At 38.0% G+C, this 13,647-nt stretch overlaps 1 protein-coding gene across 1 annotated transcript in view; it reads right to left on the bottom strand.

The window, feature by feature from the left end:
* Positions 1-2,313: 2,313 nt before the first annotated feature.
* Positions 2,314-13,647, bottom strand: part of LOC143017449 (zwei Ig domain protein zig-8-like) — a 453,767-nt gene continuing 442,433 nt past the window's right edge. The window contains exons 6-7 of the mRNA XM_076172203.1: positions 10,009-10,157; positions 2,314-4,147 (exon numbers count right to left, since the gene is read on the bottom strand). Coding sequence (XP_076028318.1) covers positions 4,026-4,147; positions 10,009-10,157 — 271 coding nt within the window. The 3' untranslated portion in view covers positions 2,314-4,025. The remainder of the gene's footprint in view (positions 4,148-10,008; positions 10,158-13,647) is intronic.

Raw genomic sequence — 13,647 nt, forward strand, 5'->3', positions numbered from 1 at the left:
TTTTTTCTAATATGAAGAATTAGGAAAATCAGAATCAAATAATCTCTTTTCAGTTTATTTATGCTACACGTATGATATTAAATTTGAAGACACATTTGCTCGCCTCAAGCTGACTTAATAACTTATCCAGTACACACAATACTGGCCATGTCACATCCTCTCTTATTCAGTTTCTCACATGTATCTCCCCTCAGTATAGGATTAAGATTCTATTGCCTTTTTGTTCAGGAAACATGTTCATTGACACTTTTTGTATGTAGTCAACTTTGGAAAAAACTCTTGGTGCATACGTATTACGACGGCTTTTTCCACCTTACAAGAGAGGTAGCCAAAAAACAAAGGCATAAATTCCATTTCCCCCCAATTCCATCACCACATACTCCAATTCCATTCACCCTCCTCCCTCCATTTCAACTTGGCCTATCCTGCATCTCGACCTCTACTCTGGGTCAGAAGCAATGTAGCAAGGCACAGCACATCCACAGCAAGACCGCTTCGTTTAATCGGCGAGCCCCTTCTCCGTCCCCTCATGCAGAAAAAGAGAAGACGGGGAGAAATCCCTTCGGGCTGCGTCAAAATATCATTCATACATACTCCTTTACCAACCCCCATCCCCCATCCCCCACCCACTCCTTTCCATACACCACAACATCATTCATACATAACCATTTTCCAATCACCCCTATCTCCTATCTCCCTTCCTTCCTCAACAGACATCCCTCTCTTTCCCAATGCCCCTTTTACCTTATCCATCCATCTCATCCTTGGTCGCCCCCTCATGTTCACTCCTTCCACCTCTACCTTCCACACCTCTGCCTTCCACAACCTCTTTTACTAATTTTTCTTCACTCATTCTTTCCATGTGTCCAAACCCTCCCAATCCTATCTCACAATTCCCTTTCCACCCCCGCTTTCCTTCTCACCTCATTTCTCACTCTATCCAGCCTAGTAAACCCTACCATAGTTCTCAGGCATTTCATCTCGGATACAATCAAACTCCTCTCTTCTCTTATGTTCTATGTTTCTGCCTCATATGGTGCTGTCGGCACAATCACTCCTTCATACAATCTCTTCACTCATTCCCAAATATCTGTTTCTCATTACAATTTTTAATCCATCAAGGTATTTACTTGCTTCTCTCAGTCTACATTCTACCTCCACCTCCACTCTTCCCTTCCCCGCCACATACTCCTCTTAGTACTTGCTCATAAATGAAAATGCGGAATGATATTTCTTGTTTACACGTATTTTTGTGTGTGTGAAATTGCACCTATATTTAGGTTAAAAAATATTCTGTAGCAATACAATATATCAAAGGGTCGAAAAAAAAATTGTTTTATAAACCGTACATGTGTGTGTGTGTGTGTGTGTGTGTGTGTGTGTGTGTGTGTATGTGCGCGTGGGCAAGTGTTAACATGAATATGCTAATATGTGAATCAGTTCTCTCAGATATCAAGTACTTACAAATCAATCCAAAGTGTTGCTCCAGTTCTTCTCCCTAGTGGTTTTTATGCCTTTTTTTTGGGGGGGGGGGGCTACCTCCATTATAAGGAGGGAAAAAGCCTTTGGTATATGTCTGTATGTATATATTTTTTCCATCATTCCCTCTTCATAATTAAACATCCACTTCCTTTTCCTCCTCTTTCATTCCTTCCCTTCCATTCTTTCACGATCCTCTGTCTTTTCCCGTCCCCCTGTTCACATTTCTTCTACATATTATTTTCGTTCTTCCCCGTAATTTCTCTTCTTTTTCCTTCCTTCTGGGTTCCTTCACTACTCTTATGCTTCTTCTGCTCTCATACCATCCCGTCTCACTTCCTGTCCTTTTCACTCTGTCTATTCTATTTTCTCTCACCCTTCGCCATTTTCCCTCTACTTCCCTTTCCCTCTTCTCCTTTGCCTTTACTTCTTTCCTCTTTACTTCTACATCGTTCCTTTCCTTACCTTTGCTTAGACTTCCTTTCCTTTACTACTCTACGTCCGTTTTCTTCCTTGATTCCATTTCCCTCTACTTTTGTTTTATATGTATTCATTTGTCCTCACCTTCACTTCCTTCTTCTATACTACATTTCATTTTCTTCTCCTTTCTTACCAGAATTTTTTTCTTTTTTCTTTCTAACCCCTTTCCTTCTTTTGCCTTTACCTCCTTCTACCTCCTTTGTATATATATATATATATATATATATATATATATATATATATATATATATATATATATATTTTTTTTTTTCAGTTTTCTTCCCTCCTACTGTATCCCATTTTCCCATCTCTTTCTTTCAACTCGTTCTCTGCTCTGTGTTTTTGTTCCCTTCTGCCATTTTTTTCATTTTCCTTCCGCTTCCCCACTTTTATCATTAATCTCCATTTCCCTATTTTACTTTCTCTTTATTTATCCTTCCCCTCCCTTCCTTTTATCATTAATCCTCATTTCCCTATTTTACTTTCTCTTTATTTATCCTTCCCCTTCCTTCCTTTCATATATCATTTCCATTTCTCTTCTCTATTTCACTTCTTTTGTCCTTCACCTCCCTTTCTTATAGCCTTCATTCACTCGCCATTGATTACATAGGTGAATAACAGACCTTAAGGTGACAAAGGCTTTATTTCTTGCCTACCGAGTTGCGTCATCAAAGATTTTCTATATGACATGTAAGAATGCTCACCATCACACCGATTGTTATGTACAAGGAAAGTCAAACCCGATTCTTAAATGAGGAATACATCATCACTTATCAACAGAAGCTCTCACCCTGGTCTCACTCTTTGCCATTATCTCCCAGAAGCAAAATCAGTGTGAAAATGTCCCCTCCCGTCTCCCGCCACCCACCTCAAGTTTTATGAATTAGTAATATTGATTACAGCAGTAGTGAAACAAAGGAGTATGATGTAGTACATATAAAAATCTTTATCTAAAATATCTTACAATTCTTGTGTCGATCGTACGTTGGGATAGACAGTATCAAAGACAGAATATCTGTTTGTTTCCTCTTGCAACGTTTCCGATCAGCTGATGCTTAAGGTGGCTGCACACTAGGCTAGCTTGCTATTTGGTTTTGCTACTTCGTTTGAGTAGAAACGACTTCGATGACAACATTCAAGACTTCTGCAAGAACGTCTCAACAATGTGCCTAACACTCATTTAGGTTTTCTTTCCTTAGTTCGTCAATCAGCTTCTCACTATAAGACGCGAAAGTAATTTCACATTTGAAGTTTTGAAAAACAAAAGATCGTAACCGAAGTCGTTTCTACTCAAAAGAGATAGCAAAAGCAAGTAGCATGCTAGCGAGAAATGTCTAAGTGTGCCGTCACATTTAGTCAGCACTTACGAGTAAGTGCATTGGTAACTTTAGTCGGCGATCTGTATAGCATGTGGCCAATACTCCTTAAGGTGCAGATACAGGGAATTTTTTTTGTCATATATTTATTATTTTTTCCTAATTCTGTTTACTAGCTGAGCATGTTGCTTCGGAACTTTCTTCCTCGGAGTAATTTTTACCCTTTTGTATATATATGTTTTTTCTGAAGATTTGTTTTGGTATACACGTATGTTTTTTTTTTCTGAGACACTTAATTCACACGAATATTTGTCATTTTAAGTGCACCAAAACCATCCTCAAACGTAATTACTCGGGAACATTAAGTCTTAGTTGCATACATACTTTCCATGTTCATTTTCAGAAAGAAAATAATTCAAGTTTTTGTAGCATTTTTTGTCTTACGGTCACCGTTTTGGTTTAAGTCCTTCGCTCGTACACTTGAACTTCAGCTCTGTGATGTTTTCATTGACTAAACACAGGGGAAAACACGCGTGGGGCACACGCAAAGTCCAGATATATTTCCCATCATGTTTGTCTGAGGTACATAAACACACGCACCCACTCACGCACGTACACGCACTTTGAGAAGATTCTATATCCATAGGTAAAAAACATCCGTTTTCTTTGTGTAAGTGTCCATATGCACATAAACACACAACGTAAAGATTGGTTTAGATGATATTCTGTTTGGCTTGCGAGTACATTTCATCATCTGACCAGAAACCAGACAAAACACAGACAGGTGATGTGAAGGGACGAGAGTGGGTGGGGTGAGGGTGAAGTGGTGGTCGCGCTACCATTGTCGTGGTGCATGGCTGCCGGGAGCTTGTCTGTAACCAAAGAGAATATGCGAAAACAATAATTAGATTACATTGGAAAGAAAACGAGGGAAAGGTTTTGTGTGTGTGTGTGTGTGTGTGTGTGTGTGTGTGTGTGTGTGTGTGTGTGTGCAGAAAAACTACTAGGAAAATAACAGAAAAGAGACCGAGCGCTTTCGTCAGTTCAGACATTTTCTCCTTGAAAATGTCTGAATAGAGGAAAGCGCTCGGTATCCTTTCTGTTATTTTCCTAGTGTTTTTTCTGCATATTAAAATCACGCGTTCAAGTGATTCCTTCTGCATGTGTGTGTGTGTGTGTGTGTGTGTGTGTGTGTGTGTGTGTGTGTGTGTGTGTGTGTGTGTGTTTGTGTGGACCTCACCACCGTAGAAAGTGGAATATGGGGAACTACTTCCCTGTTTATTAAAGAAAATGGGAATTTTAAATAGATTTCCAGGCACATTTATTGTAAAAAAGTCATTAGGTATACAACACTTTAAACTTCCCTTAAAAAATCGTGATTCTATTTCCGGTCTTTCGTCAGAAAAATGAGCATAATGAAAATGAGAAGAGTTATAATTACACATTCTCTCGTTAAATCAAAGATTAATTACCTTTAACTTAAGATGTAATAGACAAGAAAATAACGGTTTAATTGTTTATTTCTGTACAAGGAGAATGCAAAAAAAAAAAAATGCAAACAAGGTTAATCAAAGATCAAAGAAACGGTATATAGCAAGAGTGAATAACGCAATTAGCTAATTTCAAAGAAAAGTTGCTGGCATTTGGTTAAGATAAACACTAAATTGATTGTTTTGATTAACAAACCACGCCTTCATTTCTCTCTTATTCACACGTTACTGATGAAGAAAGACAGGTCAACATGTGATTTGTAATTAGAAAATGATAGGACGGGAAAATACACAAAATTATTTGATTTACGAAAACAATATTATAAATACAGTATGTATATATTAGAAATAAAGTGAATAAACACGAATTAATTCCCATCCTAATGAGATAAAGCTATATACATCTAGTGTACCTATTGTTAGCCAGAACAAAATTAAATTACCATTGTAGCAAAGAATTTATTATTTTGTAAATATAGAAAATATATATACATTGGTAATCTAATCTTTCGATTAGGTAAAGATGCATTGATATTTGGGTTATATTTCAAGTAACATCATACTAGAAAATGGTAAAGGTCACTCACAGTTATATGAATTCTTATTATAACTCGCACACTCACACACATGTACATACACATACGCATACACACACACACACACACACACACGTGCACATACACGCGCGCGTTGGAACAATACATAAATTTAAATCGGATTATAATAATTCAAGATGATGGAACCCTACGTGACCTCTACAATTACGTACAATGAGGTAAACACACACACACACACACACACACACACACACACACACACACTTTCAACGAACGGACGGCTTGACGAACGCTCTGAAGAAAAGTGCAGATTGAGGATACCAACGCAAAGAGAAGTGCCTTTTTGTATTTGCAGGGGGGGGGAATTGCTCGTGAGGTAGTGGGAAAGTAAGGAAAGAGGAGAGGGGGAGGGATTACTGGGGAAATGGAAGGTAATGAGGATGTGGAGGACTTGGCCCAGGCAGACGGGCGGAAGGTCAACATGAAACGACCACCGGATGACGAAATGGCAAATAAAAATGTAAAGATTAGAAGTATAGAGAGGAGAAATACAGTAGAAAGTGACGAGAATATGTTCCAGGGATTTAAAGAGGGTGGGGGGGACACAACCCCCCCCAGACTGATAAGACTAGAGGAGAGAGTTGATAAGGTGATCGAGGACTTGGAACGTAAGTTAGGTAATGTAGGCTCCATTCTCCAAAGAATTGAAAGATTGGAACAACTAGAGAAGGCTAACAGAAACTTAACTGAAGAAGTAGAGGACCTAAAAAGACAGTTAGGAAATGTAAAGGAGGAGAATGAGAAATTGAAGAAGAATAGTAATGAAAACAGTGAGAAAATAGCTACAGAAGCTAAAAATTGGAGAATAACTCAAGAAGGGAATAAGGTTTCATTCACTGACATAGTCAAACAGCAATTGAAAGAACATAATGAAGACTCAGTTATTAAAGTGATGAGACAGAAGGAGAATATAGTAAGAGAATTAGCTGACAAAAAGAAATGTATAATTATATTAGGAATGGAAGAGAAACATAACCCAGATAGAACCGCAAGAATCAAGGAGGAAAATGAAAGGGTAAGCAGTTTATTAAAATTAGTCCAGGAAGATGAACCAGAAATTATAAAGGAAATTGAGGAAAAATTCAGACTCGGAAAATATAGTACAGATAAGACCAGACCAATTAAGATTAAATTCAGGTCACAAACAACGGCAGAGAAAATTCTATCCAAGACAGGGAAACTAGCAACAAATGATCAATATAAAAAGGTATGGATAAAAAGAGAAATGAATAAGGAGGAAAGAGAGGCAGAAAAGCAGAAAAGAATTGAAGCTAAGGCAAAAAACGAGGAAAGAACGGAGTCAGAGAAAGAGAGATTCTATTGGAGAGTAGTGAACATGAAAATAAAGCAGTTCGACATACTAAAGAAAAACATAAGGGAAACAGAGAACACAATGGAAGTGGCAGAAAACTAAGAGTGTCTTACACAAATATAGATGGATTGATAACAGGATTGAATGAACTGAATGATTATTTGAAAGAAAAAGAACCGGACATAATGGGAATTGTAGAAACAAAATTAAAAGGCCCACTACCACCCAACAGTGTAGGACATGATACATACAATTATTGGATTAGAAACAGAGAGAAAAAACAAGGGGGTGGAGTTATGTTCCTGACAAAGAAGGATATAAACGTGAAAGGTGTCATATATGGAAAGAATACAGTAGAGATGATTATGATAGAAGTGGAAGACCGAGATAAGAAGAGCAGAAAATTTGTGATCAACTATGTGCCTCCGAAAACAGCCTCATGGGAGGAGAATGAACATAAAAGTATGTTAGAGGACACAAAGATAGCATTAACTAAAATAATGGAAGACGGAGGAAGAATAGTTATGATGGGCGACTTTAATTGCAAAGAAATCTGCTGGGAAGAAATGACAGTAAAGAGTGGTGATGACTCATGGGGAAATGCTCTACTTGAGATGATTACTGACCATTCAATGACACAATGGATACAAGAGAACACTAGGTATAGAAATGAAGAAGAACCATCGAGGCTAGACTTAATAATTACATCTGAACCTAGAATAGTGGACAAGATTGAATATAAAACACCAATAGGTAAAAGTGACCACATATTGATTGAACTGGAACTTAATGAAGAAAAATATATGAAAAGAAATGAACAATATAGAAAAGGAAGAATGATGTATGAAAAAACAAAACTTTGATAAAATAAGAGAATTCTTCCAACAAGAAAACTGGGAAGAAATATACAAAGAAGAAACATCAGTGGAAGAGAAATGGAATATTTTGACAAAAATTTACAAAGAAGGAGTGGAAAAGTATGTCCCAAGACAAAAACAAGAAAAAGAATATGTAAAATGCTGGTACAACAAAAGTTGTAGGGAGTTAAAAGACAAAAGAGACAAAGCCTGGACCGGATGGAAAAAAGACAGAAGACCTGAAAAATGGAAAATATATACTGGTTATAGAAATGAATATGTACAAAAGTGCAGAGAGGAAAAAAGAAAATATGAAAAAGATGTTATAGAAAAGTGTAAAGATCAACCAAAACTATTCTACAGATTTGTAAACAATAAACTGAAAAACAAACAAGACTTGGAGAAATTAAGACAAGGGGGAGTTGAATACACTGAGGAAATGGAAATGGCAGAAATTATGAACAAACATTTTAAATCAGTGTTTACAAGGGAAAATATACAACCTGAAGAGATTGAGTGGAAGGAAAAAGTCCCCCCTATGGAAGAAATAGAAATAACGAAGAATGAAATATTGACACACTTGGGTAATTTTGATGTCAGAAAATCGCATGGGCCAGATGAAATAGCAAACTGGATTCTGAAAGAATGTAGGAATGAACTGGCAGACAAAATACATAGCATAATAAGCAGTTCCTTAAAAGAAGGAAAAGTTCCAGAAGATTGGAAAAAAGCAAATATAGTACCTATATATAAAGGAGGAAATAAAGAAGAACCTACCAACTATAGACCAGTCTCTCTAACAAGTACAATAGCAAAAATATGTGAAAGAATTATCAAAAGTAGATGGGTAAAATACTTGGAAAAAAACAACGTACTAAATCCAAGGCAATTTGGATTCAGACAAGGACGATCATGCGTCACCAATTTAATATGTTTCTATTCAAGGCTAATAGATATAATACAAGAAAGAGATGGATGGGCTGATTGTGCATTTCTAGACCTAAAAAAAGCTTTTGACAAAGTACCACATAAGAAGTTGCTTAAGAAATTAGAATATGAAGGAGGAATACAAGGTAAATTGCTAAATTGGATGGAAGACTTTTTGCAAGAAAGAAAAATGCGAGTAGTGATAAGAGATCAGCACTCAAAATGGAATGAAGTAATAAGCGGTGTCCCGCAGGGAACAGTTCTGGCCCCAATAATGTTTGCTATATATATTAATGATATGGATGAAGGAATTGAAAGCTATATGAGCTTCTTTGCAGATGATGCAAAATTACTGAAAAGAGTGAAAACTGAAGAAGATTGTGAATCACTACAGAGAGATCTAAATAAAGTACAAGAATGGAGTAGGAAGTGGGAGATGGAGTTCAATACAAAAAAGTGTAGTATAATGGAATTTGGAAAAAGCAAAAACAGAATAACAGGATCATATAATTTGGGAGAAGAAGGAATAAAAAGAGTAGAAAATGAGAGGGACCTGGGAGTCATTGTTATGAATAATATGTCACCTGAGAAACATATAAATAAGATTTTTGGAGAAACTTATAATTTAATAAGAACAATCAAAGTGGCATTTACATACCTGGATGAAGAAATGGTGAGGAAAATCCTAGTCACCCTGATAAGACCAAGATTGGAATATGCAGCAACGATATGGTCACCAAGTACAAAAAAATGTATAAAAAAACTTGAAAGAATACAAAGAGCAATTACTAAACTGGCACCAACACTCTCAAAACTATCATATGAAGAGAGACTACAAAAACTTAAACTACAGACACTAGAGCAAAGAAGAGAGAGAGGAGATTTGATAGCTATTTACAGAATCATGAAAGGCATAGAAATTACTGATAGAGAGAATCTGATAAAATGGGATGACAGAAATACAAGAGGACACGGAAAGAAAATAAAAAAAGACAACTATAGAAGAGATTTGAAAAAGAACAGCTTTCCTCACAGAGCAATAGACAGTTGGAACAAGTTAGATGAGAAAGTGGTGTGTGCAAAAACAATACATGAATTTAAAAATAGTTTAGATAAAATGAGATATGAAGACGGGACCTCACGAGCATAGCTCCCCTTCCCGTAAAATACAACTAGGTAAATACAACTAGGTAAATACACACTCTCTCTCTCTCTCTCTCTCTCTCTCTCTCTCTCTCTCTCTCTCTCTCTCTCTCTCTCTCTCTCTCTCTCACACACACACACACACACACACACACACACCCCTACACACACACACACACACACACACACACACAAAGACACACACACACACACACACACACACACACACACACACACACAAAGACACACACACACACACACACACACACACACACACACACACACACGAACACGTATAGGAAAACAGGCAGACAGGTACGCTCTCACACGCTTGTAAATTAAACATTCATGCACGGGTCCTGGTGAACAAACAGAGACAGATGTTACCTTGCATGACGTAGACAGTTACAGTGTCTCCGTCCAGCCCAACAGGTTGACAGGTGTAGTTTCCAGCATCTGTGGGCGTGACGCTCTGTAAGGAGAGGCGGCTACTGGCCTCGGCGCCTTCGACCGCAACATGGAGGCTGAGACCTCCTCTGTGGACGGAGAAATTTTTTTTTTGAAGGACATGAAAGAAGAAATTTGTTACTGTAAAGTATGTAGAAGAAAATATGATTTTAACATAAGAACATAAGAATGAAGGAGACTGGACGGTCCTGGTTCGAATTCTGCCCAGGGCTGAAATCATTTCAGTATCGCTATGCTCCAACTCTCGTGGGCTGGAAGTTAGGGTGTGTGTGCGTGCGTGTAAGGTCACAGCATTACCCATAGGTCAATCACATATGAGCTCTGAGCTCTCTTCCGGGAGGGAGTAGCTGCCGATCACGAGTCCAACACGTGATCCAAGACCATGGTGAATCACACACGCATACGCACTAAAACACATATGCACCACACACACACACACACACACACACACACACACACACACAGAAACACATGCACGTTTCATGTTTGTCTCTGAATATATTTTGTTCATGATCACACAGTCATATAAGTTAGCATTTATATAATTTTCAATGTTATACATGTACACACACACGCACAAAAAATGAAAAACCATCTTCAACTCAACAAACAAATGGACGTTTCAGAACGGAAGGTATATATAGGAAAGCTAATCTTCTGTATAATAAATTTACTCGATACAATGCCGTCCCGCTTTGCATAATCACGTCTGAGATCAAGAGGAAGCCGGAGAGTTAAAAATAGGAAAAGTTTGGATGAGGGAAACGGATAAACAGGGGAGAGAGAAAGGAGGAAAGGAATCTGTGTAAACAAGGAAATATTTGGCCTTAAATGGACTGATGAACTCTGAAAGTCTGACGAGCAAAGGACGAGAATGAGATGAAATGGTGGAATTTGAATAAAACATTGAACCCGGAATCGGATGAACTCTGAACGAACTCAATGAGTGAGTTGATTAATACGTGTTATTTCTATGGCGAAGTGTTGCATTTTGACACATGCGTATACATGCATACATTTATACGTACATCATACATACATACATGATATTCATACACGCACATACATGCATATACTGTATACATACAGACAGACATACACGACTCGGTGGCGCGGTTGGTAGAGCGCTGGACTGGGATGTACAGTGGTGTTCGCAGTACCCAGTTCGAATCCTGCCCAGGGCCGAATTTATTTCGGTATCGCTGTGCTTCGGGTCGTTACTCTGACTCTCGTGGGCGGGGAGTTGGGTGTGTGTGTGTGTGTGAAAGGTCATAGTATTACCCATAGATCGGTCATACGAGCTCTGAGCTCTCATCTGGGTGGGAAATAGCTGCCGATCACGAGTCCAACACGTGATCCAAAGACCAAGGTGAATACATACATACATATACATACATACATACAAATGCATACTTATATACATACATATATACATGTATACATACATACATATGTACATACATACATACATACAAACAAATACCAAAAGACATTTTCTCCCTTTATATATAAAGGAAGACGGCAAGGCAAAGCACCATCTTTGGTGACAACTAGCCAGTATGATCGAGCTGATTACAGCTGTTTGAACTACACAATTATACAACAAAGACCAACACACACTAAAACTTCACATGTACCTTTGCCCATACAAACAACCTCATCAAACCAGACTTAATCAACGTGGTAAGACCTAAAGGCTGCATGGGCTCCGAAGGGATAAAGGGGTCCTGCAGTGGGTTATCAAATCGTATGATGATAGAAAATGGTGAAAATAGAGAGAAAATGGTGTTTGTGTCATGAGGGTCTTAGCTGGCAAGGAAAATGCAACCTTTGCCATGTGTGGTTAGGGAGCCTAACGCGAATCTGTTTTACGACTGAAGGAAATCCAGACTATTCTAGTTAATATTAACATTCTAGTTAAATGTTCAAGGCTCACACATAAGCACACACACACACAAAATACAATACACACATGCATGTACGAGGTTGGTAGAGCACTGGACTGGGAAGTACGGTGGTGCTCGCAGTACCTGGTTCGAATCCTGCCCAGGGCCGAAATTATTTCGGTATCGCTGCGCTTCGGGTTGTTACTCTGACTCTCGTGGGCGGGGAGTTGGGTGTGTGTGTGTGTGAAAGGTCATAGCATTACCCATAGATCGGTCATACGAGCTCTGAGCTCTCTTCCGGGAGGGAAATAGCTGTCGATCGCGAGTCCAACACGTGATCCAAAAAGACCAAGGTGAATACAAAAGCACAGAAACTTGAAACCCGTCATTGAAGTCACTCATAGAACAAATAACGTTTTCTTTAAATAGAGAAATTTAATCATCCAAGACGAGGGTGCTGTACAAAGAAATGAAGACAAGGAAGCTTCATAAGACAAAGTTTTATTAACAAGTCGCGATGTAAATTTAAAGTCACCCCTAAAATGTACAATTTTCTATGACGAAGATGTGACGGACATAGTAAATGTTTATATATAGACGTGTGGTCTCGTACTCTTGGCTGTAACAATGGCTGGCTCGCAAACCTCGATTTTTGCCAATTTCCTTGACAATACCCATCGCTTCATCAATCTTTGGGGACAATATACCACCGAAGTGAAACCATTGAAATGGCCATGGTAGAAGAGAGATGGAGTAGAATTTGTTTCGTTTTATTATTATCTGTTTATTTTTGTTTGTTTATTCTTAATGATAAAAGAAAAAAAACTGCGTTACTCTGGTCCATAGGGATATCCTCGAAACCTCTGAGGAGGCCATGGTAGCAGAGAGATGGAGTAGAATTTGTTTCGTTTTATTATTATCTGTTTATTTTTGTTTGTTTATTCTTAATGATAAAAGAAAAAAACTGCGTTACTCTGGTCCATAGGGATATCCTCGAAACCTCTACATAAAAAAAAATGTATCAATCTTATGCAGTTGATACACCATACGGAACCGTGAGAGAGAAAAAAATATAAAAGTTTCAAGAAAAACTAAATGCATATATTCAATTGTCTGCTGAGCGATGGGTTACGTAATAAATGATCATATGAACAAAAGATCCAAAGTTAATTTTAGGCAAAGAAATGAACGAAAAGAAAAATCGGGCGATGATATGTGGTTGAAGGATGAGGAGGCCAATATCCAAGAGGGGGTGTGAACGTGTGAACGGGGTATTTGGGGTTGAACCAACGTGTTCGACAACCAAATACCTTGTTCACACGTTCAAACATCACTTTAAACACGTGTCTGTCGAACCGCGTTCGACGAACCGTTAGACCGTGTAAACCCCCTGTAAGAAAATGTCAAGGTGAGGCTTTGGATGCTGAAGGGAAAGATCAATAGTAGTAGTAGTAATCCTAGTAATAGTAGTAGTAGTAATACTAGTAGATGTAGTAATACTAGTAGAAGTAGTAACAGTATTAGTAGTAGTTATAGTTGTAGTAGTAGTTAGCGACGGTAGAAAGTGATAGTGATATAAACAGATGTGATACTTCCTACTACTGTTATTAATACTATTATTACTAGTATTAGAAGTAGTACTACTATTATGACCATAACTACTATTAGTAGT

Source organism: Oratosquilla oratoria, chromosome 32 (assembly GCF_046742065.1).
Source record: "Oratosquilla oratoria isolate Oo_2021 chromosome 32, ASM4674206v1, whole genome shotgun sequence".
In the NCBI taxonomy this organism is placed as follows: Eukaryota; Metazoa; Arthropoda; class Malacostraca; order Stomatopoda; family Squillidae; genus Oratosquilla; species Oratosquilla oratoria.